Source organism: Pelodiscus sinensis, chromosome 4 (genome assembly GCF_052426305.1).
Source record: "Pelodiscus sinensis isolate ZL-2025 chromosome 4, ASM5242630v1, whole genome shotgun sequence".
NCBI lineage: Eukaryota > Metazoa > Chordata > Testudines > Trionychidae > Pelodiscus > Pelodiscus sinensis.
This window is the reverse complement of record NC_143055.1, coordinates 130402959-130429973: the sequence shown is the minus strand read 5'-3', so window position 1 is coordinate 130429973 and position 27015 is coordinate 130402959. Positions and strand designations below refer to the sequence as shown.

The 27015-nt window shown below is 46.3% G+C and overlaps 3 protein-coding genes across 3 annotated transcripts in view; 1 reads left to right on the top strand and 2 right to left on the bottom strand.

The window, feature by feature from the left end:
* The window catches only part of RASSF6 (Ras association domain family member 6), a 172146-nt gene that overhangs the window by 4498 nt on the left and 140633 nt on the right, over positions 1-27015 (top strand). The gene's annotated exons all lie outside the window — the stretch shown is intronic.
* Positions 1660-5645, bottom strand: LOC102454632 (interleukin-8-like). Its single transcript, XM_006125397.5, has 4 exons — positions 5257-5645; positions 4180-4315; positions 3211-3294; positions 1660-2447 (listed from the first exon to the last, which is right to left on the bottom strand). The coding sequence occupies exons 1-4, from the start codon at positions 5318-5320 to the stop codon at positions 2417-2419; spliced, it is 315 nt and encodes a 104-aa protein (XP_006125459.2). The 5' UTR covers positions 5321-5645; the 3' UTR covers positions 1660-2416.
* LOC142818155 (interleukin-8-like) lies at positions 13998-18763 on the bottom strand. Its single transcript, XM_014574756.3, has 4 exons — positions 18640-18763; positions 17569-17704; positions 15598-15681; positions 13998-14816 (listed from the first exon to the last, which is right to left on the bottom strand). Exons 1-4 carry the CDS (start codon positions 18701-18703, stop codon positions 14810-14812), a joined length of 291 nt encoding a protein of 96 aa, XP_014430242.2. The 5' UTR covers positions 18704-18763; the 3' UTR covers positions 13998-14809.

Here is a 27015-nt window from a genome sequence, read left to right as displayed (position 1 = left end):
GAAATAGCTGTCATCATATTCCCTCAAAAAACAGTATTAGAAAGCATCTGCTACTAATTCAGTATAGTCCTTTGATTCCCATGATTTCAACAGTGCTTGGCAAGATTCTGGGGTAGGCAGGCTGCAATTTTTTAAAGTCCAAAGATAAAACATTTCCAACTACTAATAATGTGCCTGCCTGAAAACACACACTCCACTGCACCACATCTGATTGCCCTGATGCCAGAAATACCTCCTCTGCTTACCTGATTCATGGAGGTCACCTGCACTCAAAACATTTGCCCGTGAGTTCAGGCGGAGGAATAATGCTGTCAAGGAGTGTTTCTTAGCCAGAGTGCTAGAGGGCTTGCCTTTCATCGCCTCCCGGGGTTCCTGTCAGGCAGACAGAAAACAGAAAACCCGAAGTCTGAAGTTCAGACAAAGCGACATTATCGGGGTTAGTTCCAAGTAAGCACATCTGTTGCGCTACACAGTGGCAGAGTCAGTTTCCCAGCATTGATGCTCAGAGCCTTTACTCTCTATCTCTCTTCCCAGCTGTGACACCAGAGCCCTGCCTGTGTCCCCATTCATCTCTTCTCCTCCTTTTTGGCAGCCCCAAATACATCTGCCATGTACGCCCCAGTCCCAACCCTTTCAACCTACAGTCCTGTTCCATTTTGGAGAGTCATGAGTCTGGGGTCTTCCTGCCACCTCTTTTGTTCCCCATGGGAGGCATAAGTATCAAGTTTGTACTTTGGTGAGGAACAGGCATTTCTTGGGGTTTGGGGCTTTATGCCTGCCTTTCCCACCATTCCTTGCCTCTCCCAACCAGTTGCTTGAACTCGGCTTGAGAGAGGGTTCCTGCCTATGCTGATATATTATACTCTCACCATACTCTGTAACACCCTTTAGTTTTAGTCTTTATTTCTTCCTATTCTACAGGCTGAACCTCTCTACTCTGGCACTCTCTGGTCTAGCATCATTTTAGTTAGCTTGATGTCTTTTTATGTGTGCAGCCAAGTTTTTAAGTAAGTAGGTTTTAAGGGAGGTGAAACTGGCAGCCTGCAAGACAAGCCAGAGTCCTGAAAGGGGTACAGTAGTCTGGAAAGGTTAGGAGCTGCTGAAGTGTAGAGCAGCCATTCCCACAACCCCAACATTATTTCACCCATTTCAGAACTGTGGAGGCTAAACCCCATGGACCACCCAGAAAAGAAACTTAGAATGTGCATGACATTGAGCCAACACAGTACCCCATTTGTCTCAGACTAGACCCCCCAGGTTCTGCTGCTGTCTGCTTATTGAGCTTCCATTTGGCCATCAATTTGAGAAATATCAACTTACCCCTAATTGGGTTACTTCCACCTGCTGCAGAAATACATCACTATGGCCATATTCTGTCAGACCAAAGGTCAATCTAGCCCAGTGCCCTGTCTTCCAACAGTGACCAATGCCAAGTGTCTCCAGGGCAGTAAACAGAACAGGGAATCATCAAGTGATCATCCCCTATCATCCATTCCCAGCATCTGGCAAACACAGGGTAGGGAAACCATCCTTAGGTCCATCAATGGCTATTAGCCAGGATGGCTATTGTCCTTGAATTCATCTAGCTCTTTTTTGAACCCTGAACATTTGATGACAAAGATCAAGCCAAGTGCCAGCAACCAAGAAAGAGAAAATACATCAGGTTTTAAGCACACACTTTAATGTAAAAATGATGGAATTCCAAAATGCACATGAAAATGGGAACACGAACCTTAACATTTTTTCATTCATTGAACAAAATTAAATAAATTAACATAAAACCCTCACACAACAGCAGGAACTTCACATATTTCATTTTCATAAGGAATTAGCATATTAGAATAAAAATCCAGATGAATCAAAATAACAAATAAATAAAGTTTGAGTTCTGACACTCAAATATTAACTTTTTAAATAGAGAGAGAGTTATAAAAATGATGTGCTACAGCACAATAAATAATGTCCACCCGAAAACAGCACTTTGGCAGCTTCATTTCTGAAACCACAAAACCCCAGACAGTAGCCATGACTCTCAGCGCTGTTGATACAACATGCGTGTGCAGGGGAGGGGTAAGTGTCGCCACTGTACTGCTGTAATAACAAAAGAGCCTGGCTGAGAATAAATGAAACTGTGCTGCAAGTGCATTGCACGCCTGAAACTGTATCCTGCCTGTCATTTCCAGTGAGTCTTTCATCAGCAAATCACTTTCCCCTATCCAGTTCTCAGCTTTACAAGAACCATATTCTATAGAGCATTTTTTAAAAAGTCTCTTAACGATGCTCCTCAATAAATAAATGAATAGATGGTGCTAGCAGAAGGAGACAGGCTGCTTGCAGACTAGCCAGCATTTTCACAGAGATGTTTCCTTCATCAGGAAACTGAAGAACAGCAGTGGTTTTTCTTCTTTGGCTTTTCTTAGAGCATTGTTTCACTATTGGCTTCAGCTCTGTAAAGAAAGGAAAAAAAGGAATAGTTTAGAAACTTGGTGATGGGGCAATTATCATTAGTTAGAACCACATGGGCTCCACAGAAGAGGTTTGAATAGCTTAGTTGAAGACCCGAGAATTATCGTCTTCTTTGTACTGCTGGTTCCTCAGTGGGGCAGAAGGTAAGACCCATATTTTCACAAGTACTGATGCGAGGGTGAGCACCCTATCTTGCTGCCCAGAACAAGAGAACTCTTGATCCCTCCCACATTGGTGAAACGTCATTGACTTTGGCATAGTTACTCTTGGTTCACACCAACAGGGAAATCAGTCTGGAGAGTGGAGTACTGAGCACCTGTGAGTCCCATTGTCTCCTGAAAGATTAGCAGCTGCCCTGAATTGCTAATGGCCACATAAGAACGGCCATACTGGGTGAGACCAAAGGTCTATCTCCTCCAGTATCCTGTCTGCTGACAGTGGCCCATACCAGATGCCCCAGAGAGAAGGATCTCAATACGTAATCCTTGCGTGATCCCTCCCCTGCCACTCACATGACTTACCCAACCTTATCAAGGAAGCATGAGGCAAAGCAGAAAAGAGGAAGAACCTCAGGTTTATAATTTAACCACCAGACCTCCCTTAAGGTAGGATATTGCTATTATTTGACTCGTTGAGAGACAAGTTCTGTGACAACTTGCTATTCTCTGAGGAGTAACCCTCAAACAGTTTGTGCTAAGAAGTACCTAGTTATTCCTTTAAACTAATTGAGGACAAACAACTCACTTGTCCAAAATTGCCTTAATGATCAGCTTCACCCATGGAGCAGTGGGTTCCAAACACACTTTTCTGCCGTCCTTCAGAGTAGCACTGCAAAGAAAGGAAACAAAGATGGTCAAGCATCTGCCTACTTGGTGGACTCTCTGTACTCGCATCAGGGGATCTTTCAACCTTTTAAGACAGAGGCATGGCTAGTACAGATTGTCATGGGTTCCAGTGACCTCACAAGAGAGTTACACCAATTTACACAGCGGAGGGTCTAGACCCAGATCATTGGTTTGGCTGAAAGAATTCCATGCTTGCCAAAAAAATAAAAAGCACAGCCCTCCTTATATTTTCTAGTGCAGTCAAATTATGTATATAGCTTGTGTTTATCTGCACTCATGTTGCTTTTCATGTAAGAGATTGATATCTGCATTGCTCTTTCAGGGAAATTACCTAAGGACACAGTGGGGAATGTTGGGTGAGCAAGGACTGAAGCATGTGGCGCTTCATCCTGTATCATTCCAGTCCATAGAAAGAATGGGAGCAGCATCAAGTCCAGGACACTTGTCCTTTGCAGTAGGGCTGCTCTCTATTTCATCAGAATTTCAGGAATTGGATTACTGCAAATTCTAGTACTTTATAGCTAATGTACTTTATTCCTCTCTGGAATTTGTGTTCCACCCCAGAGGTACTGGACACTATGAAAAGCAAATTGCAGTGCCCAACATAATCTCTTAAGAATTTAAAAGGAAACATTCTTGGGGGAAGCGATGAGGAGTCCTGTGGCACCTTATAGACTAACTGAAGTGTAGGAGCATAAGCTTTCGTGGGCAAAGACCCACTTCGTCAGATGCATGTGGGGTTAGGGTTAGGTATTCTTGGGGGAGGCTCCCTGAGTGACTGGGGCTTTGAAAGCTCCTGGAGCAGCACAACGCAAAGCAGCAGTCTCCTCCTATTTGGCAGCAGTTCGAATTTGGCAAAAGTGCTTACATGATTTCGACGTTCTGGCAGTGAGGGCCGCTCTGCGTCAGCTTCACGTCCTGAATGTTCCTGGGGGGGATGAACTTGGAGTGCGTGCTGATGCACTGGCAGCGGAGCTCACTGGCCATCTGGCTCAGGCTCATCCCTGGAAAAAGAACAAGAGTCATGTCAGGTTCAGCTGAGTACCTCAGTGTCTCCACCTGCGAAGCAGTGCTCATGGTCTTGCTTCTGGGTATCATTGATTAGACCTGCTTGCTTTCTAGTTTTTCCCCCAAAGGTCTTGGCTAAATGGTTGCCTTTGTCCTCACTTCTAAGCTACCTGAATCTACACCTCTAAGCTACTGCAGGCATCAATATATGTGGCTGAGGATATCCATGGATCATTTCTGTGGATACCAATTTTTATCCTTGCAGGACTCAACCTAATTCCTCTCCTTCTCCAAAGGACTAGAAAAAGGCTCATGCTGCAATCTAGTGTTTGGATTTTTGGCTACGACTATTGGGAGTATCCAGGGTGATGTGTGTTGGGTTTTTTGTTTTTTAATTAAAACCTGCTTTTATGTGGCCAGATTCTGATTTATTTACAGAAAGGCTAGATTGTTATATCCTGTAACTCAGGACAAGATCTGTCCCCTTGCTTTTTTCAATTTGGAGGCAACTCTCTGTTCACATGCTGTGCTCTTATTGCTTATTCTGCACTTCTATTGCATTCTTCATGTGTCAGGATGGTGGCAAACAGGGTGGTGACCCCATGCAGGGTCAAAGCAAGAGGCGCAGGTGAGCATTTTTAGAAGACGATCCTGTGTGCAATGAAATACTTTTAGAGTGAGGGAAAGGCATATAGCGAGGCCGATACTACAGAAAATTATGCTGCTGTCACTCTTTTCCAGGAGGTGTCAGCAGCTCTGCAGAGCAGTTACTGATGTGCTCTTGTTAAAGGCAGAACTTTTTCCGTCGAGCTCTCTTTTCAACTAGCTTAACTGGACATCGCCTTTGTAAAATTAGCCTAAAAATGTCTCTTCATATGAGCATGCACCACAGGTGCCTAAGCCAAGTCATCTGAGCCTTAGGGAGGGTTTTGCTTACCTTCTGCCACTGCTGTGTAGAGCAGGAAAAGAGCCAAGCCAGCAACAAGGACTTTGCCGTTCATGATGAGAGGGGAGGTTTCCTTCTTCCTTCTGCCTCTGCTTGTGAGGAATTGAGAGTTCGCTTATTCTCTGGTGTCTGATGTCGGAGCTGGTAACCCAGCCCCTTTTATACACGGCCCTGGGGTGTGCCCCTTCTAGATTGTGTCAGAGGAAATTCCCAAAGCAGGCAAGACGCTCTAGCAAACGGAATCACGTGGCCATGGGTAAAACCCCTTCCTAGATAACCGTGGAGTTGGCTTTAGCCCATCCCTCCCATCAAGCTCCTTAGCAGAAGGATGTGCAAAGTCGCCGCGCAGCTGGCTCAGTGTAACAGGCGGGTTTGGTCACTTTCTGTATTTGACTCTCCCTTTATAGTCTCCTGCTGAGGACACCTTGGACTCGTGGCTCTCCCTCCGCACGTCTTTGGCTGTGACACTGTTTTCAGTACAAGCGGTAGCACCGGGCTGTCAGCCCAGGGCCCCGCCACCCACTCGGCTTGTGTGTACACAGAAAACGCCCTTCGGAAAGCGGATTTAGCCGCTCCTCTCTCGGACTGGAAACACCTGAGATTCCTGCGAGCGGCACTTTCCCTCCCCGCCCTGGCCCCCCGCGGCAGCGAAGGGGATCGCCCCGCTGCAGGGGCCCGTCTGGCGGAAAAGGTGTCGGGATGAAACTTCCCCCGTTGCGTGGGAGAATTGAAATCCCCTCACTCCACCTCCGGCCTCCGCGCAACTCGCCGCCTGTCACCGAGGGGCTGTTCTCACCTGGCCGCTGGGGGTGTCCAGCCCTTTCCCCCTCCCCCGCTCCCAGGTGGGGCACTGGGGCGGGCCGGGCAGGGCTGGCTCCTCGCCGCAGTGCCCGGTGCCTTTGGGGATGTGGCCCTGCCTGGAAGGGACCGACTGTAACAAGCGGTGCCAAGTACACACGAGGGGCCCAGGGGAATGACTCGCCCAATTTCTTGCAGCTGCGCTACTCTGCGGTGGGAGCCCACGAGCATCACGGGGATCCTCGCTGGCCTGCCCGGGGCTTGTGCCCTTCCAGGAAGCGCCCCCGATGCTGGGGGGCGGGGATCGGCTTGGAAAGGGGACCGCAGCGCGCAGCCAGGGACTCTGCTGAGCCAGCGCCCGCAGGGTGGCAGGGCTTGGAGCGAGGAGGTGCCCTCCTGGTCCCTCTCGTCGCCAGGGGCTGGGCGGATTTCTGCTTGGACAGCCAGGAACCCCGCACACCTAGCTCCTCCTTGGCCAGATTCCCAGAGGGCCCGTGCTTTTACTCTCAGGGGTAGGGAATCTATTGGGGGGTCGGAGTCTGCTGCCCCACAGAAAATCAGTTGGGGGCCCACACCACAAACTAGTAGATTTTGTGACCCCCTAGGCTCTGGGTTGGGCCCAAAAATGAGGGGAGGGGGCTGAACTGGAGGGGGTGCAGGAGCAGGTTGTGGGGTCTGGCAGGAGTGGGCTAGGGGCTGAGGATCTGGGCAATGCTTTTGCGGGGTTCCCAATGCTGGTGTGGGGAGGGGTTTCCCTGAGCCTGTGGGGCAGGATCCAGGCCATCTGGGAGCTGAATCTGGCCCCCTAAACCTCAGGTTCCCCACCCCTTACCACCTGCCCTGCCCTGCCCAGCCCTTCCAGAGGGTCCTGAGTTTCCTGCCACTCAAATGGCTCTCCAGATTGCCCAAGTGCAGGCTACAGGCCTGCTCTTCAGCTGGCGAGTCTCAGCCTAGCTTCCCTGAACTCAGTGGCCACAGGCCCGATCACAGCAGCTGAGGGGCCAGCTCATTCTTTCCCATGATGAGGGGAAATAACCAAATTCATGTTCATTTGGGTCAACTTCAGCATCACAGGGATTTCTATCAGGCCTGCTGATGGTGGGGGCAAAAGGCACAACTGCCCGAGGGCCTGGGGCTTTGAGCACTTTAAATTGCTGCCAGAGAGCCATGTGGCATGGTCCAGCTGACTCTTAGGGCTGCCTGGGAAAGCGGGGGTGCCACATGGCGCATTCCAGGCAGTGTTGAGGGTGGTGGGTGGTGTGTGTGCTATGGTCCAGGTGGCACTGAGAGCTGTCTGCCCCCAGCCCCACCCATTCTGCCCTCAGCTCTGCCTCTTCTGGGAGCATGGTGCTTCCCCCATTGCCCGGATGAGGGGCCTGGCATAGATGCTGCACCTCTCCTCCTCCTCCCCCCACCCCATCTATCACATTCAAATTTTCCTTCAAGATTGTCCCACTGTAGTAGTGGTTGGGTTGGTTGGACACTGCTAAGAATTTACTTAGTAGCTGAGGCAAACGAATCCCTATTTGGTCCCCAAGACAGGCAAGCAGACAGTCCCCACCAGTGCTAATGCAGCTTACAGACTAGACCATTGCTGCATGCACGAGCTAATCAGCATGGCAGCACTCACCTGACTAACTCTGTTCTCCAGGGGGAATAATACGGAGCATTAGCAGAGTTCGATATTTCTCCAAGAACAGAAAGTGTGTTTTTATTCTAAAAACGGTCTTTCCCCAGAGCTAAAGCTTTGCCTTGCTTCCCCCTCCCCCACCTCCCGCTGTCCCTCCCATGGGGCATCCCCCACCACACTTGACAGCTTTCTTTTGTCTCCCATGGAATCTGCCCGAGCTGCAATAGGCAGAGAGCGGGTCTCTAAGCGATGGGGCTTTGGGGAGCTGTGGTGTGCGGGCTGGCATGGGAGTCAGCCACTCCTGATCCCAGGAGTACTATCCCCAGCACCTCACACAGCTGTGCCCTGGGCCGACACCACCCTCTGCCACCTGGCAGCAAGAGCTCTTCCAAACTCCCTTATCCCAGCCTGTCACCCACTTCCTCCATCCTAGGAAAGGGGATTGGCACCCGCAGAGCCTCCACTCTCTGTAGCTGATGTCAAGAAGCACAGCTGTGTCAGCCTTTCCCACGGAGGGACCTGTCAGTACCCACCCCAACTGCTGGCGCCCACTCAGCTCCACGCTCCCACTTTCCCATGACAGCCAACTTGCCCAGGGGAATGGAGCAGTATCTCTGAAAGCTGCCTTTCTTTCTGAGGTGGGGGTGGGGCTACTGAGAAGACTACAGGAAATGAAGACCCACCCAGCTCCACTCCTATTTTCCAGGCCTGAAGAGCAAAGGCCTCAGGCTTCCTCCTCCTTCCAGCCTCCGCCTTGTTTAAGAAGATGAAAGAACTGAGGGAAATCTTGGCCTACGAGTCAGGTTCCACGGCAGGAAGATGCAGTGGTGCCAGATCTTGCCAATACTGCCTGAGTGTTGCTTTGAGCGGGACCAGGCTTTTATCTGTGGTGTTTTTCTGTATTCTCCAGCTTTGGCAGCAGGAGACTATCAATAATCCCAGGCAGCTTTCAGTTCACAGCCCCTCCCATCTGTCACTCAGTATCCTCCTTAGGCAGTGCACCCAATATCACAGTGTTGTTCCCCCAATCCTCCAGTTATGTGGGTGTTTAATACTTAGTCGGATAGCTGGTAGTAATTTCTTTATACCTGCACCTTCACTAATGTGATCTGTGCCATCAAGGGCCAGCAATGCCCCTCTGCCATGTCTAGTGGCCAGCCAGACAGTCCCTCTGCCAAAGGATAAATGGACACGAATCAAACATTAGGAAAGGTAACATACACAAACCTATAGGGGAAACACTTTAACTTCCCCGGACATTCAGTAATGGATTTGAAAGTAGCCATCCTTCTCCAAAAGAATTTCAAAACCCGATTACAGATAGAAACAGGTGCACTGGAGTTCATTTGCAAATTCAGTACAATCATTTTAGAATTGAATAAGAATCTTAATTGGTTTACATACTAGAAAGAGAATTTCCCCACTGTTGGTCTTCATATCTCCACACCAAATGGTGTGAATGAGGTACTCCTACCCTGACTTGATTAGCTTCATTAACAGAAGTAACTTCTTTCTTTTGTTGTTCTTATATATGCTCCTGACTCTGTAATTTCCACTTCACTTCATCTGATGAAGTGAGTTTTACCCACGAAACCTTATGTCCTATAAATTTAAGTCCCTAAGGTGCCACAGGACTCTTTGTTGTTTTTACAGATACAGTCTACTATGGCTACCCTTCTGAGACTTTATGCATCCTGTACTTGTCACTGTTTTGGTTAGCATATTTAGTTAAAGGGGCTGGTCAGAAATTTGCTTAAAAAGTTTTTTCTTCAATTCAAGTTCAGGGACAATTGTGGCAAACACACACACACACATTACATAAACAAACAGGAAAATCAGGCCTTCTTTGCCATGAAGCCGGGGAACTTTCGGGAGTGATGCATTCAGAATCATATGACTGTCTCAGCTCTTCTCCTTGCATGAGAGAACACCAGTTTAGCAGACTTCCTGAGCAGGAAATTGTGTTCATTCCACCAATGGGAATTGAAAAATGCAATACTACATTTTCCAAGAATGTGGACTTCTCCAGACTGACTTATTTGTGATGGTTCAAAACAGGAAAAATCTGATATTTTGTTCTGAAGCAGGAAAGTGATCTGGATCTCCAGCAGACAGTCATGATCTGATCACACCTACTTGTGATGGCAAGCACACATGTCATCCCTTTACTTCCATGGATTCAAAGAGTGTGACAGAAAATAAGCCAAGAAAATTCTGGAATTACACAAGTGGGTACTGCTGGGCCTCACTAGTTTTGGTTCAGATCACCAATTTGTCACACTTCCTACTTTAGGTTGATGGTATCACAGAATACTGGCCTGGTTCTCCACCCAAACCCAGCTGCTCTGTATCAAGACTAGGAAGATAACTGGAAATACTCTGTAGACAGAGATTTCAGACCATTCTTATCCTTTGCAGAATATTATCTACGAGGACTAGAAGCACTGTCAAACGGAAAAAAAATCCTGAATGACTATGTCTAAAGATGATCTTAGTACAAATGACCTCTTATCTTTAAAGCATTTAGGACTATCTGCAACTTCAATCAAAGACCATTTGGCAACAATATCAGCATTTCTTCCTTCAGTAGAAGGGGCCAGGCTTTTCTCTCATCTGCCCATGAACCACCTTTATGAGCGGGCTTCACCACATTTTTATTCCCGTGAGATAGATCCACTCCATTCTAGGACTGTAATGTAGTGCTTTATTCCCATACCTTTTTCAGGTGAATAGAGTTAACTAGAAGACCACATCTGTAATTTAATTCTAAAAGTGATATAAAAATCTGATAGTGATCAGTTCATTCATTTTTCCAGGTTTTTCCCTAAAACTCTCATTCTTCACTTTCTGCCTCTAAATTACTTATCTTCTAAGTCAGAAGGCCATTGGTTTGTATTAGGTAGAACTAATTTTTTCCTAAAACATCAAGGCCTTTTTTCATTGTTCATGGTAAATTTTTCATCACTAAGACTTTCAAAATGGGTAGGCGGGTTGTACTGGAACTACTTCCGGTATTAATAAGAACAATACACTGTCAAAAATCTGAACTCTACCAGAAATCAAGCTCTGTGGATTGTATGTTTACATTGGATTTCCAGTACTAGAAATATGTAGCGCAGCTGCCTGGTCTTCAGTTCATAAGTTTGCCAGATATTATTATTAGTCACCGCTTGGAGATCTAAATAATACTTAGTCCTTCCATGAGTTCAGGAGACTGGACTAGATGCCCTCTGGAAGTCCTTCCAGACCTACACTTTTGACTGGACTCTTTGTTTGGAATTGCTGTTTCACAGTCTCTTAGGACAGGTTCACATTACAGCTGGAAGGTTGGCTACGTAAATAACATAGCTGGAGTCAATGTGCCTTAAGCTGAGTAGGAGGTCAATGGGAGAAATGGTCCCGTTGATTTCCCTTACTCCTTACAACTACAAGGAGTATCAGAGCTGACAGGAATGCCCTCAGCATTCGATTTAGAAGGTCTTCACTAGACCTCCTAAATCAAACTCCAGAAGATTGATCGCCAGAGCACTGATCCTCTGATAAGTGGAGACGTGGCCTTAGATAACTCCTAGTTCCTAGGTGCTTAAAGGTGATTAATTGCCCTCAGTGGATTTCACATGTGCTGTAAATAGAAACAGAAAACTGTTATTTACCTGATAGTAACTGTGGCTCTTTGAAATGCTCCACACATGTGGCTCCCACAACCCAAGATCTATTCAGACAGCTGAGAGTCTTATGCAGGAACTGACTAGCGTTCAAGGTCACTGTACCTTCGTTCTGTGGGGAGGAGGCGGTGTTAGGGTATGCTGGGTGCATGTGAGACCACTACTGGCCACTGCTAGAGAAAATGTTTCAGTCTGCTGTGCTCGGGCGCATGGGCACTGGGAAATCCACATGTGTTGTAATCTCCAAGAAACACCACTAGGGAACTCAACTGACCATTCTTTGCATCTTCTTAAAGGCTGGACGGTCAAGGGAAGGGATTATAACCATGGAGAGCCCTGACTGTGTTGCAGAAGTCAATTTTTCTGATTGTGATGGAATTATTTAACCCTACATCAAAGTTTGTCTGAAATTCTCACAGCTATATAGTGCAGTATTTGTGTAAATATATCGCACGCAGTCCAGGAAGCAATCATGAAGGATGTATTTTTAATGATTAATGAATGTGGTACGTAGATACAGCCACTATAGATACTAAGCACTATCACTTATAAATTGTCAACTTTTGAGTCCTGTCGCTGTTATCTGAGCAAACAAACATTCAGTAAGCAGAAGGATAGCTGTGCTCTATGGTGATGAAGAGAGAAGCAAAGGTGATTCCATTGCAAGGTGCAGAAAGAATAGGGTTGGCAAGAAACTATATTCCATTGAAAATAAGGTATTTTTTAAAAAACAATCCATAAAAATTTCAACTTCCTGTGAAAAAAAATCTATCAACCAAAAATTGAATAACATGTTTTTTTGGCTACAAACCAAAATATTTTAATTAGAGAATGACACTGTAGTGCCCCCTGGGAGCTGCAGTTTAGGTGTTTCATCTTCCGATATGGGCAGAGCCTCCCTAGCAGGATTTTGCCAGACTCCCCAGCCCTTTTAAATCTCTGCTGGAGCCCTAAGTGATGCTGAAGGGCTGGGTGGGGGAAGCCAGCCCAAAGCTCTGCTCTACTGCCTAAGACCCCACCCCTTTCATAGACCCAAAGCCACCGTCATCTCTTCTGCTTTGTCCCAGGGCCCAGCAAAGTCTGAGCATGTTCATATGATTTCTCCCAGATGTAACAAAAGAGTACATGATTGGCCAGGGTACATCCCCAGATCAGGCGGCCTACTGAGAATGGCAGCTAGAGGCACCCAAACTACAACCGCCAACAGCTACTGCCTACACAGATGTTTCCAAATAAGTATTTTGGTTTCCGATGCAATCCTTTGACTTTTGATTTTTATTTAACTAAAAGCTTGAGATTTTCCTACAGGCAGCAAAACCCTTCTCTTCCAAATAGCTCTAAGAAATAACTTATTCATTCCTATATTTACTCTTCTATCACATCTCTTGTGTATGAAACACAGACGATATAAAAAAAACCAAACCCCAAAACAAAAACCTCTTTTGATGGGAAAGAACAGTGTAATACTCTTGGGTATGTCTACACTACCACCCTAGTTCGAACTAGGGTGGTTAATGTAGTCATTCGAAGTTGCAAATGAAGCCCGGGATTTAAATATCCTGGGCTACATTTGCATCTTGCCAGGCGCTGCCATTTTTAAATCCCCGTTAGTGCGGACTCTGTGCCCGCGGCTACATGCGGCACGGAGTAGGTAGTTCGAATTAGGCTTTCTAATTCGAACTACTGTTACTCCTCGGACTAGGAAGCCTAGTCTGAACTACCTAGTCGGTGCCGCGAGTAGCTGCGTGGCACGGAGTCTCCACTAGCGGACATATTAAAATGGCGGCTCCCTGCTTTATGCAAATGAAGCCCAGGAAATTCAAATCCCGGGCTTCATTTGCAACTCCGGTTGCCTACATTACCACCCTATTTCGAACTAGGATGGTAGTGTAGACATACCCTCAGGGGCTGCAGGACCATTCATTGTTTTTTTAGGGTACAGATTAACACAGGTAACACTCTGAGACCTGTCCTTTTTTTTTAAGTAAGTAAGTTTTAAGGGAGGTGAAACTGGCAGCCTGCAAGACAAGCCAGACTCCTGAAAGGGGTACAGTAGTCTGGAAATGTTGGGAGCTGCTGCAGTAAAGAGCAGCCATTCCCACAACCCCAACATTATTTCACCCCTTTCAGAACTGTGGAGACCAAACCCCATGGACCACCCAGAGAAGAAACTTGGACTGTGCATGATACTGAGCCAACCAAGTCTCCCAGCGTTCTGCTGCTGTCTGCTTATTGAGCTTACATTTGGCCATCAGTTTGAGAAATGCCAACTTACTCCTAACTGGGTTACTTCCACCTGCTGCAGATCTTCAGTGTGGCTCTACCAGATTCCAGACTTCTGGTAGAAATACTTCTGGTATGGACATATTGGGTCAGACTAGCCCAGTGGCCTGTCTTCCAACAGTGACCAAGACCAAGTGTCCCCAGGGCAGGGAACAGAACAGGGAATCATCAAGTGATCATCCCCTGTCACCTATTCCCAGCCTCTGGCAAACTTAGCGTAGGGAAACCATCCTTAGGTCCATCAATGGCTATTAGGCAGGATAGCTATCGTCCATTAATTCATCTAGCTCTTTTTTGAACCCTGATCATTTGATGACAAAGATCAAGCCAAGTGCCAACAACCAGGAAAGAGAAAATACATCGGGTTTTAAGCACACACTTTAATGTAAAAATGATGGAATTCCAAAAAGGAACATTAAAATTCAAATATGAGCCTTGACATTTTTTCATTCATTGAACAAAATTAAATAAATTAACATAAAACCCTCACACAACAGCAGGAACTTCACATATTTCATTTTCATAAGGAATTAGCATATTAGAATAAAAATCAAGATGAATCAAAATAACTTAAATAAATAAAGTTTGAGTTTTTTGACTCAAATATTAACTTTTTAAATAGAGGAATTTATAAAATAGTCAATGTGCTACAGCACAATAAATAATGCCCACCCGAGAACAGCACTTTGGCAGCTTCATTTCTGAAACCACAAAACCTCAATCAGTAGCTAGCCTCAGGTTAGCCAAGACTCAGTGCGGCTGTTACAACATGCCTGTGCAGGGGAAGGGTAAGTGTCGCCACTGTACTGCTGTAATACCAAAGGAGCCTGGCTGAGAATAAATGAAGCTGCGCTGCAAGTGCATTGCACGCCTGAAACTGTGTCCTGCCTAAGTCATTTCCAACGAGTCTTCATTTCATCAGCAAATCACTTTTCCCTATCCAGTGTTCTCAGCTTTACAAAGTACCATATTCTTTAGGACATGTTTTTAAAAGTCTCTTAACAATGCTCCTCAATAAATAAATTAATAGATGGTGCTGGCAGAAGGAGACAGGCTGCTTGCAGACCAGCCAGCATTTTCACAGAGATGTTTCACAGAGATGAGAAAACAGGGAACAGCAGTGTTTTTTCTTCTTTGGCTTTTCTTAGAGCATTGTTTCACCATTGGGTTAAGCTCTGTAAAGAAAGGAAGAAAAGGAATAGTTTAGAAACCTAGTGACAGGACAATTATCATTAGTTAGAACCACATGGGCTGAACAGAAGGCATATGAATACCTTAGCTCAAGACCCGTGAATTATCAGCTTCTTTGTACTGCAGGTTCCTCAGTGGGGCAGAAGGTGAGACCCACATTTTCACAAGTATTGATGCTGGGGTGAGCACCCTATTTTGCTGCTAAGAACATGTGAACTCTTGCTCTCCACCACAATGGTGAAACGTCATTCACTGTGGCATAGTTACTTTTGCTTAGCAGCTTCAGGGAAGTCAGTCTGGAGAGTGGGGGCTGATATTCAGAAGCACTGAGCACCTGTGAGTCCCATTGTCTCGAGAAAGACTAGCAACTGCCCTGCATTGCTAATGGCTACATAAGAAACGCCATACTAGGTGAGACCAAAGGTCTATCTACCCCAGTATCCTGTCTGCTGACAATGGCCAATACCAGATGCCCCAAGGAGAGGGATCTCAATAGGTAATCCTCACATGATCCCTCCCCTGCCACCCACATATGACTTACTCAGGCTCACCAAGGAAGCTTGAGACAGAGCAGAGAACAGGAAGAACCTCAGGTCTATAATCTAACCACCAGCCCTCCCTTAAGGTAAGATATTGCTGTTTTTTGACGGGATTGAGAGAGAGGTTTTGTGACAACTTGCTATGCTCTGAGAAGTAACCCTCAAGCAGTTTGTGCTAAGAAGTACCTAGTTATTCCTTTAAACTAACTGAGGACAAACAACTCACTTCTCCAAAATTGCCTTAATGATCAGCTTCACCCATGGAGCGGTGGGTTCCAAACACACTTCTCTGCCGTCCTTCAGAGTAGCACTGCAAAGAAGGGAAACAAAGATGGTCAAGCATCTACCTACTTAGTGGACTCCTTCTACTTGCCTCAGGGGATCTTTCAGCCTTTTAAGACATATGCATTGTTGGTACGGATTGACATGGGTTCCCCTGAACTTACTAGAGAGTTACACCAATTTACACAGCAGAGGGTCTAGTCCCACGTCATTTTTTGGCTGAAAGTGGTCCAGGTTTGAAGGAGAATAAAAGTGCAAAGCTCTCTCCTTATATCTATTCTAATGCATTTATGTCTTGAATATTGCCTGGTATCTCGCTCTGCGTATGTGTGTGTTTCTCTGTGTAAGCGGGGGAATGGTCCCGCTATTGTGGGGAACTTTCCTGGCTTCTATACACCCCGGTGAAATGAACCAGTGAAAGGATCTGAGTCCCCGCTCCCACTTCCTTTACCCCACGGCTCCCTGATCCTGAGGGCTCCCCCTCCACTCTCCTGAGTAGCAGAGCCCTTGAAACCCCAACAAGGCTGGGCCCAGGTTTCCTGGGGCTTAATCCCTGACCTTGTAGTCACTAGGGGCAGGAGTTAGGGTGTCCCCACTCCGAGGTGCTCTCTTTACACTGCAGGCCTTCTTGGCCCAGTGATCACTTCATAAGGTTCAAAGCAAATACAATTTATTAAACATCAACTGATTAAAGAGAATAGAATAAGAAACAATGAGAATGGTTAAATGAGAACACACAGCCCTGCTCTGTAGCACAGGGACATCAACACAGCAGTCTGCAGAGTGTAAGGACAGTTCACAGTCTCTTCCTTAGAAGCCCTGGATGTGCTGCAAGGGGCTGCAGGCTGGACACACTTGCACTGGCAGTGACCACACAGCCTCAGTCTCTAAGTGGCCAGACCCCTCTCCCAGTCCAGAGCCTTTCCCCACACTTTGCAGGTCCCAGTAGCTCACCACATCCAGCTGCAGGCTGTGCTGCTTGGCCAGTTCCAGCTCCTTGTGTTGCTTCTCTGTTCCTTTTGGCTTTCTGAGCACTGCCAGTCTGCTGCTCAACACAGGGTCTGCCCTGCTTGGCCTGTCTGTGTCTGGTTCTGTCGCTGCAGGACTTCTTCTTGTACTCCTCTTTCAGCTCTCTGTCTTTGCAGGACCTCTTCTGCACACAGCTTGTTTGTTCAGAGACAGAGCCAGAACAATCCCCACTTACAACCTGTCAGTCAGGCTGAGCTGGAGTGTTGACTGCTTTCCATTGTCTCTGGGGTCTGTCAGTCTCATGAACCCTTCCCCTTCTGAAGCTGGTAAACCAAAAAACTCCCACAGAGTTTTAGTAAGGGGTAACAGTCCCCTTACATCTGCACAGATGTGGCTTCTCATGTAAGAGGCTGATATCTGCATTGTTCCTGCAGGGAAACTTCCTAAGTGCATGGTGGGGAATATTGTCTGAGCAAGGACCGCAGCATGTGGCGCTTGGTCCTGTTCCGTTGCAGTCCATGGGAGTTTCCCACAGAGGAAATGGGAGAAGCATCAAGTCCAGGATACCTGTCCTTTGCAGTAGTACTGCTCACTATTTCATCAGAGCTTGCCCAGACTTGCTCAATGGCCTCATTCTTCTGTTTGACACTAGAATCAATCAATATTTCTGGTGGGAGTTTTACGTGCAGAGGGACTTCAGGAACCTGTCAGGTTCTAATATTGTAAAGCTAATGCCCTTTGTTTCTCATTGGGATTTGCATTTCTACCCCAGACATGCTAGACACTCCGAAAAGTAAAGTGCAAAACCTAAAATAATGTCTCAAGAAAGAATTAAAAAAAAAACAACACTGTGTGTGTGGGGCTTTGAAAGCTCCTGGAGAAGCACAATGCAAAGCAGCAGTCTCCTCCTATTTGGCAGCAGTTAGAATTGGACAAAAGTGCTTACATGATTTCGACGTTCTGGCAGTGAGGGCCGCTCTGGGTCAGCTTCACATCCTGAATCCTTCTCGGGGGGATGAACTTGGAGTGCGTGCTGATGCACTGGCAGCGGAGCTCACTGCCCATCTGGGAAAGGCTCATCCCTGGAAAAAGAACAAGAGTTGTGTCAGGCTCAGCCGAGTATCTCAGTGTCTAGACCTGTGAAGCAGAGTACATGGTCTTGCTTCTTGGGGCATTGATTACAGCTGCTTGCTTTCTGGGTTTTCCCCTAAGGTCTTGGCTAAAACATTGCCTTTGTCCTCACTTCTAAGCTACCTGAATCCACACCTTTAAGCTACTGCAGCTATCTATGTATGTGGCTGTGGATATCCATGGATCATTTCTGCGGATACTAATTTTGTATTCCTGCAGGACTCTACCTAAAACCTCTCCTCCTCCAAAGGAATGGAGAGAGGTTCATTCTATAAAGTAATGTTTGGGGAGTTTTCTTAAGAATTCTATGTAACTAGGGCTTTTTTTAAAACCTGCTCTTGGCCAAAGTCTGATTTATTTGCAAGGGTAAGCCTAGATTTTAAAATCATGGACCCAAGGACACAGCAATCTGGCCCGTTCCTTTTCATCGGTTTGGAGGCGACTTTCTGATCACGTTCTGTTCTCTTCTATTCTTCACTGGGATTGCATCCTCCATGTGTCACTATGGTGACACAAAGAGGATTATGACTCTATCCAGGATAGAAACAAGAGGCATAGGTCAGCATTTTATTAAGAGGACCCTGTCTTCAATTAAATGCTTTCAGAATGAAGGGGAAAGCACATAGTAAGGAGAATACTATAGAAAATTATGCTCCTGTAACTAGACTATGTCTCAATGTTGTCCAAAAGGTGTCAGCAGCTCTACAGAACAGATACTGATTTTCAGCTTTCTAAGAAGCAGAACTTGTTGAAAAGAAAGTTAGACTGAAAAAAAGTTTACCGGGACATCAATTTTTTTTAAAAAAAGTCTAAATATCTTTCCTTTTGAGTGTGCACGACAGGTGCATACGACAAGTCAAGTGAGCCTTAGGAGTGTTTGGTTTACCTTCTGCCACCGCTGCATAGAGCAGGAAAAGAGCCAAGACAGCAACAACAACCTTGCCGTTCATGATAAGAGGAGAGGTTTCCTTTTTTCTTCTGCCTCTGTTTGCGAGGAGTGGAGAGCTCACTTGTCTCCAGTTTCTGATGTTGGAGCTGTGTAAACCAGCGTTATATATTGTCCTCCTGGGATATAATTAGCAGCAACACCACCCCTTTAGATTGTGTCAGAGAAAATTCCCAAAGCATGCAAAAAGCTATCGCAAAATGAGTCACATGGCTGTGGGTAAATCCCCTTCCTAGATGAACAAGGAGTTGGCTATTATTCAAAGCAGGCTATCATTCAAAGCAAGCTCCTTATTAATGAATAAAAAATGAATAAAAAATAAGATGTACAAAATCATTGTGTAGTTACCTCAGGAGAAGAGGTAGGTTTGTATAACTTATTATTGTTTTGTAACCTACAGTCCCTTTATATTCTCTTTTATTATCATGTGGCTAGTTAAGGATACATTGAACTCCTGACTTTCCCTCAGCATTTCTTTGGCTGTGATTTTTTTTTTTTTTTTAGTAGAAATGATAAAATTGTACTTTCAATCCAGTGTCCTATCATACACTCCGAAAGTATACATATAAAATAAAATTTCTCTTTCTAAAGTGGCGTCAGCTTCTACTTCTCTACTTACTTTGTTTTTAAACACCTGAAATCTTGGCCCCACTGAAACTGATGTCAACACTCACAGCAACTTCAATGGGGTTAGGATTTCTAAGGCCTGTCTACACTAGGAGTTCATATCAAATATAGCCACAGAAGGTCAATTTTCTAAACAACGTGTCCATGCTACCAAGCCTGTTCTGTTGACCTCAAGGGCCACTGAAGTCCATTTTGGTGTTTTCACAAAAAGCTCTGAAATTTTTTGGCCTTGCCTAGTTGAATTTATGGTAGTGTAGATGCAGCTGTGTGAAAGTTAAGGTTCTTGGCCTCTGGGAGGCATCCTACAGTGCCCCATTCTGACCACTCTGCCCAGAACGTGCACCTTTACTGCTCTCCAGGAGAACAGATAAAGTCCCAGGAAAGTGTCGATTTCATTTCCCATGTACTGTAGCTAGGGTTGCTAGCACATTTTAGAGCAGGCAGCATACGTAATCAGCACATGACTTCAAGTCCCATGAACTCCAGTTCCCTTGGGCACAAAAGAACACCAGTATGGAGCATGCAGAAGATCTTGGACCTCATTGAGTTGTGGGGATAGGAATCCATTCTCTCTGAACTCCAAAACAGCAAAAGAAATGCCAATATTTACATGAAAATTGCAAACTGCATGGTGACCAAAGACTACTCCATGGACATCCAGCAATGAGGAGTTAAAATAAAGGAGCTGGGGCAGTCCTACCACAAGACAAAGGAGGCAAATGGACAGTCTGGTGCATCATCCCACACATGCCATTTCTATGACCAGCTGCATGCGATTCTAGGGGATGACCTGACCAGTTTCTCAAGTGAGACAGTGGAGTCTTCCCAGGGCACTACATGCAGCAGCGTGAGGGATAGCACGGTGGCAGAGTGGGAGGAGGAGGAGGAGGAAGATGAGGAGAATGGCCAATTGGCAACTGGTGAGAGCCAAGAACTTTTCATAGCTTTGGAGCCAATTCTCCCCCTTCTCCCCCCAGGACATATCCCAGGTGAGCACTGATCCCTGGGAAGACACTTCTGGTGAGTTCATATTTTTTTTCTTACTACAAGCAGATTAAGGCAGTTCGGTGTGATGTGTGGCATACTGTGTGTCTGCACAGTGCCGGCAGCCCGAAACAGCTTGTTATCATGTCTGGAGATAGAGCGGGAATCCTCTCTGCATATCCCCATGTAGCTCTCAGATACAAACTTTGATCTTTCTCACAAGGTTTCTGTGGAGGCCTGTGTGGCTGTGACATAGTGGGAGCATGCTGTCTGCTCTATAACCCAGGGTGGTATGATGGTGCCTTTCTGGTTGCTGGGCTTGGGCAGTGGGTGACCTCCACTGGCAGCTATTTGTAGCACTGCCCAACAGGACAGCAGATGAGTCACTAGGCAAGGGTCTCACAACCTGTCCAACAGGTTGCCTCCCAGGGAGAGAGGCAAAGGGAGGAAGGCGGAGACCAACACCTGTCCAGAGGGCATGGCTGGAAGAGAGTCAGTTTGTCTGGAATAATGGAGGAAGCAGCCTAAACTAGGGGGCTGTGATTTAGGGACCCAGTCTCTCCCATCTCAAGGGGGGCTGAGGCATCCTAGGCCTGGCCCTGTAACTGGATTACATCTATACTGTGCTGTATCCTGGAGAAGCAGTAAACTTCCTCTATTCTACTGGCTGGTAGAGTCTGTTCATGCCACTACAGGGGTGCAGGAGTCAGGGGAACCCCGATGCGTCGTCACAGCCTGCCTTACTCCATTCTCCATGGTAGGATACTTTCTTATGCTAAGCCATCAGTAAGCAGTCTGGCATCACTGCAGCACAAAGCATTGCAGCATAGAGCCCAGGTTTCTGGCCACAATCAGTCAGCATTAGCTCCCTACCTGTGTGATTCAGATAAGACTGATATCCTGCATGGCAACTTGGATGAAGGAGGAGGGGAAGTTGTTGGCTGATGCCTCTTCTGCTACAATGGCTTCAGCGTCTGGTACCCCCTTCCTCCCTCCTGATTTTCGGCCTTCATGACTGGACCCTGTTATGCCCCCTCAGACTCTTCTGGAATGGGAAAGTAGCACTCTTCCAGGAAGAGGAGTGTGCCAGACACACAGGAGGGAAACTGCATGAACTGCTACCCTGCCCTGGTGGCATACATGGACCCTGTGCAATGTGTACCCTTGTAACTTTTTGTTAATCAGAATAGCAGGCAGCTTGCTATGTCCTCCCCAAGCTCCAGCAGCTGTCCGTCTCTCTCATACCTGCCAGCGAAAATGGATATATGTTCAAGGAGCGAATGGAGCACATGGAGTGGAGGATTACTCTCCTAGAAGAGATGAGTGGAGTGGCAGGATAGGAAAGGCAAGACCGGAAAGCATGAAGGGAACTAAAACATCAGGAGGATTTCCTGAAGAAACAGCACAATATTTTTTCATCCCTGAAAACTGTAATGGAGTGAGCAGTGATCCTGAATGTGTGGCTGCCCATTGAGTCACCCTCCCATCCTGTGCACAACAACTTTCCCTCTTCACCCAGTTCCATAGCGTTCACCCTCAGAGACCCCGCGACACGGCCCGGGGGGAGAGTGACTTAATGGGCAGCCACACATTCAACCTCCCAGACCTCAGGAAGCAAAATGCTGTCTTTCTTGCCTTGCTGATCTCCTTCCCCTCCCTTCTTTGGGTCCCATCATGAACTTCTTTTCTGTCCCTGCTGTCTTCCCTAAATACAAATGCATGATCTCTGCACAAGAGTCTATTGCTTGTATTGCAGAGATTGCAGGCAAATACACTGAAAGCAGGGGCACCTCACTGAGAGAAACGTGCATGAATCTCAAAACTGGCCATATATGAAACTTTCTTTCAAGGCCTCTCTGATTTGCACTGCCCTGCACTGTCATCTCTTCATCATCTTGGTGTCTAGGGCTGTGTCTAGACTACATGCCTCTGTCAGCAGAGGCATGTAGATTAGACAGATCAGCAAAGGCAAATGAAGCCGCGATTTAAATGATCGCGGCTTCATTTACATTTACATGGCTGCCGTGCTGAGCCGACAAACAGCTGATCATCTGTTTGTCGGCTCGCCGCTAGTCTGGATGTTCCCCCTGTCGACATCAAAGCCCTTTGTCGGCAGCCCCGTTATTCCTCATGGAATGAGGTTTACCGGGGATGCCGACAAAGGGCTTTGATGTCGACAGGGGGAACATCCAGACTAGCGGCGAGCCGACAAACAGATGATCAGCTGTTTGTCGGCTCAGCGTGGCAGCCATGTAAATGTAAATGAAGCCGCGATCATTTAAATCGCGGCTTCATTTACCTTTGCTGAACAAACAAATCTACATGCCTCTGCCGACAGAGGCATGTAGTTTAGACGTACCCTAGGTGTCAAAATCTCTGGCTAGGCATTCTTTCTCAGCTCCCACCCTGCCAGATAACATTACCCTTGCTCTTACGAACATTGTGGCACACACAACAGGCTGTGCCACAAAGGGAATGTTGCAGTCCCTGAGGTCCAACCTAGTAAGGAGACTCCTAAACCCACCCTTTAAATGCCCCAAAGCACATTTAAGTTCACATCATTCTGCACTTACTCAGCCTGTGGTTGATGTGCTCCTTATTGCAGTCCCTGCTGTCCATGTATGGTTTCATGAGCCACAAGAACAAGAGGTAGGCTGGCTTCCAGGGATCGCTATTGACACTTCCACCTCTCTAATTCTGATTTTCCAGTCTGGGGGGAAAGTTCCAGGGTGCATCTTTCTGAAGCAGTAGGACTTCCTAAAGATAGGAGCATCATACACCTTTCTCAGGCATCTCATGTTGATGTCGGTGAAATGGCCCTTGTGATCCACCAGTGCCTGCAGCATTGTTGGGAAATACCTCTTGTGGTGTATGTACTCTTTGGCAAGGTGGTCAGGTACCAAGATAGGGATGTGCATTTCGTCTATTGCCCCACCACAGTTAGAGAGCCCCATTGTGGCAAAACCATCTACTATGATATCCACATTTCCCAGAGTCACTAACTTCCATAACAGAACGGTATTGACGGCCTTGGCTACTTGTATAACAATCCCCACTGTATATTTCCCCACTCCAGATAGCTACCAATCAGTTGGGAATCAATCTGGTGTTGCGAGCTTCCACAGGGCTATTGCCTCGCTCTTCCCCATGTTCCGAGCAGACCTCATAAAGATGTCCCTGGGCTCCAGGATGGGGGAAAGCCATTCACAAAGTTCCGCGAGAGGGGTTTTGTGCATTCAAGAGTTTTGCAGCCATGGCTGATCATCCCATAACCGCAGCACTGTGTGGTTCCACCAATCTGTGCTTGTTTAATGGCACCAGAATGACATTCCACTATGTCCAGAGGATCAACTGGTGGCAGCGTTTCCACCAGCACAAGGGCTTATCTTTACAGTGAGTCCATGGGATCTCCAGGTTCATCCTCGTTCTCTTCCTGATGGAGTGACGTGTGTACAGATATCTGCAGATTTGCTGCACTCTACAGACCAGAAGTGGTTTCTCAAGTGGGAAGGGCAGAAGTTGGAGCAAGGACTTGTTGGGTTGTGCACCGTTAATGCAGCACAGCTGTACAATTCTTTGTGTGTTGGTATGTTGTGATGGGGGGGGGGGATTAGAGTTTGATGGAAGAGCATCTGGGGGAAAGGAAGAGACAGAAACCCAGGGTCTGGCATAACACAGATCTTCAAGTTTTCCCTCCACTGCAGCAGCTTACTAATACGATGGAGGATACTCAAGCCACGGTTGCAGCAATCACATCTGGCTTTTTGAATTTTTTGAAGTTCCAAGGCATTCAGGTCTGGGGTTTGAATGTCCCCGCTCTGGACCAATAGCTAAGTTTGGGAGCAAAGTGTCAGTTGGGCCAGCTCGTGTCCGCAATTACAGTTGTGAAACTTGGTCATTTCACCAGCACAATGCTTAACTAATGTTCTTTTTGCACATCTGTTGCAAACGCTTTGGAACTGCTCTGACTAATGTTTCTTTATTCATTCCTTTGTATCTCTGAATTTTATTGCTAACTAGTACTTCTTTGGGGGCTGCCCCCAAAGGTATCACAGTATTTCTGAATACATTGAATGTGGTCAGAGTAAGAAGGGCAGGGTCAGAAACATTAGCATAGGTGAGGGTAAATGGAGTTTAGCCTTTCTCTTTGGAGGTATTTTAGGTGTTCATCTCCTTTTTACCACTACATCACTGGTCAGAAATAGTTGTCATCATATTCCCTCAAAAAATAGTATTAGGAAGCATCTGCTACTGATTAGGTATAGTCCTTTCATTCCCATGACTTCAACAGTGCTTGGCAAGATTCTGGGGTAGGCAGGCTGCAATTTTTTAAAGTCCAAAGATAAAACCTTTCCAACTACTAATAATGTGCCTGCCTGAAAACAAACACTCCACTGCACCACATCTGATTGCCCTGATGCCAGAAACACGTCCTCTGCTTACCTGATTCATGGAGGTCACCTGCAATAAAAACATTTGCCCGTGAGTTCAGGCGGAGGAATAATGCTGTCAAGCAGTGTTTCTTAGCCAGCGTGTTAGATGCTTGCCTTTCATCGCCTCCTGCCAGGCAGACAGAAAACAGAAAACCCGAAGTCTGAAGTTCAGACAAAGCGACATTACTGGGGTTAGTTCCAAGTAAGCACATCTGTTGCGCTACACAGCAGCAGAGTCTGTTTCCCAGCATTGATGCTCAGAACCTTTACCCTCTATCCCTCTTCCCAGCTGTGACACCAGAGCCCTGCCTGTGTCCCCATTCATCCCTTCTCCTCCTTTTTGGCAGCCCTAAGTACATCTGCCATGTACGCCCCAGTCCCAACCCTTTCAACCTACAGTCCTGTTCCATTTTGGAGAGTCATGACTCTAGGGTCTTCCTGCCACCTCTTTTGTTCCCCATGGGAGGCATAAGTAGCAAGCTTATGCTTTCATCAGGAGCGGGTATTCCTTGGGCTTTGGGGGTTTCTTATGCCTGCCTTTCCTAGCATTCCTTGCCTCTCCCAACCGGTTGCTTGAACGTGGCTTGAGAGAGGATTCCTGCCTATGCTCATACATTACACTCTCACCATATCCGTAACACTTTAGTTCTAGCCTTTGTTTTTTCCCATTATACAGGCTGAACCTCTCTTCTCCAACACTCTCTGGTCCGGCATGATTTTAGTTAGCTTGATGTCCACTTGTTATGGGTGCAGCCAAGCTTTTGCAATCTCATAAAACTTTCTTTATAGCCATCAGTCCTGCTTCTCTGTGTTCTGTGCTTTTATTTAACTTTATCTTACCTTTAAATATCTTCTAAGAACCCAGTAAGCATTGGAAGCATTGGTGATGCTGCCAGACAATATTGCCCTCCCGTGGTTTTTTGCCAGACTAGAGACATTCAACCTGTATTAACAACCCCATCTGACCAGGCAGAAGCAATGCACACAATGGCTTTGTTCACATATTAATGTAAATGTGAAAGAGTATCAAAAAGACAAACCCCAATTCTATCTCAGGCTGACAAACGAATCTATATACTAACATAGGATGGCTACGTCTACACTGGCCCCTTCTTCGGAATAGCCATGCTAATTTAGAACTTTGGAATAGGGAAATGCGCGGGGGATTTAAATATCCCCCGCGGGATTTAAATAAACATGGGCGCCGCTTTTTTTCCGGCTTGGGGAAAAGCCGGAAAAGAGCGTCCAGACTGGCGCGATCCTCCGGAATAAAGCCCTATTCCGGAGGATCTCTTATTCCTACTTGAAAGGGCTTTAATCTGGAGGATCGCGCCAGTCTGGACGCTCTTTTCCGGCTTTTCCCCAAGCCGGAAAAAAAGTGGTGGCCATGTTTATTTAAATCCCGCAGGGGATATTTAAATCCCCCGTGCATTTCCCTATTCCAAAGTTCTAAATTAGCATGGCTATTCTGAAGAAGGGGCCAGTGTAGACACAGCCGATGTGTATATCCCGGAATGGGGGATTGTAGAGCTCTAGCAAGTACATCACCTTATCTAAAAATTTGCTTAGTTTTATAATAGGCTACAGAAAAACCACACAATTGAGTACAAAGTAAATCTTCATACCACAATGACTTTATTATTCTGTAAGTATGCTATATTGATTTTATATATCAATGCATTTTCCAGTTGATTTATTTTATAATGCTATGAGAAAATAAGCAATTGCTCAGTATTAGTGGGCAGTGGCACTTTTGTATTTTCCTGTTGCACCCATGAAAGCTCGTAATACCATCAATATTTTTTGGTTAGTCTCTAAGGGGCTGCAGGACCATTCATTGTTTAACTTTTTTTGGTTACAGACTAACACAGCTACCCCTCTGGGACTAGTCTTTTTTTTTTTTTTTTTTTAAAGTAAGTAGGTTTTAAGGTAGGTGAAACTGGCAGCCTGCAAGACAAGCGAGACTCCTGAAAGGGGTACAGTAGTCTGGAAAGATTGGGAGCTGCTGAAGTATAGAGCAGCCATTCCCACAACATGATTGTACCCATTTCAGAACTGTGGAGACCAAACCCCATAGACCACCCAGAGAAGAAAATTGGCGTATGCATGACATTGAGCCAACACAGATCCCCATGTGTCTCTGACCAGGTCCTATGAGTTCTGCTGCTGTCTGCTTATTGAGCTTACATTTGGCCATCAGTTTGAGAAATGCCAACTTACTCCTAACTGGGTTACATCCACCTGCTGCAGATCTGCAGTGTGGCTCTATCAG

What these genes read in the sequence shown, in the direction of transcription:
- LOC102454632 (XM_006125397.5), bottom strand. Translation starts at nt 5,320, where the DNA reads ATGAACGGCAAAGTCCTTGTTGCTGGCTTGGCTCTTTTCCTGCTCTAC. An exon ending in CTACACAGCAGTGGCAGAAG is followed by an intron (nt 4,316 to 5,256) that starts GTAAGCAAAACC and finishes TTCTTTTTCCAG; the next exon opens with GGATGAGCCTGAGCCAGATG. An exon ending in TGCCAGAACGTCGAAATCAT is followed by an intron (nt 3,295 to 4,179) that starts GTAAGCACTTTT and finishes CTTTCTTTGCAG; the next exon opens with TGCTACTCTGAAGGACGGCA.
- LOC142818155 (XM_014574756.3), bottom strand. Translation starts at nt 18,703, where the DNA reads ATGAACGGCAAGGTTGTTGTTGCTGTCTTGGCTCTTTTCCTGCTCTAT. An exon ending in CTATGCAGCGGTGGCAGAAG is followed by an intron (nt 17,705 to 18,639) that starts GTAAACCAAACA and finishes TTCTTTTTCCAG; the next exon opens with GGATGAGCCTTTCCCAGATG. An exon ending in TGCCAGAACGTCGAAATCAT is followed by an intron (nt 15,682 to 17,568) that starts GTAAGCACTTTT and finishes CCTTCTTTGCAG; the next exon opens with TGCTACTCTGAAGGACGGCA.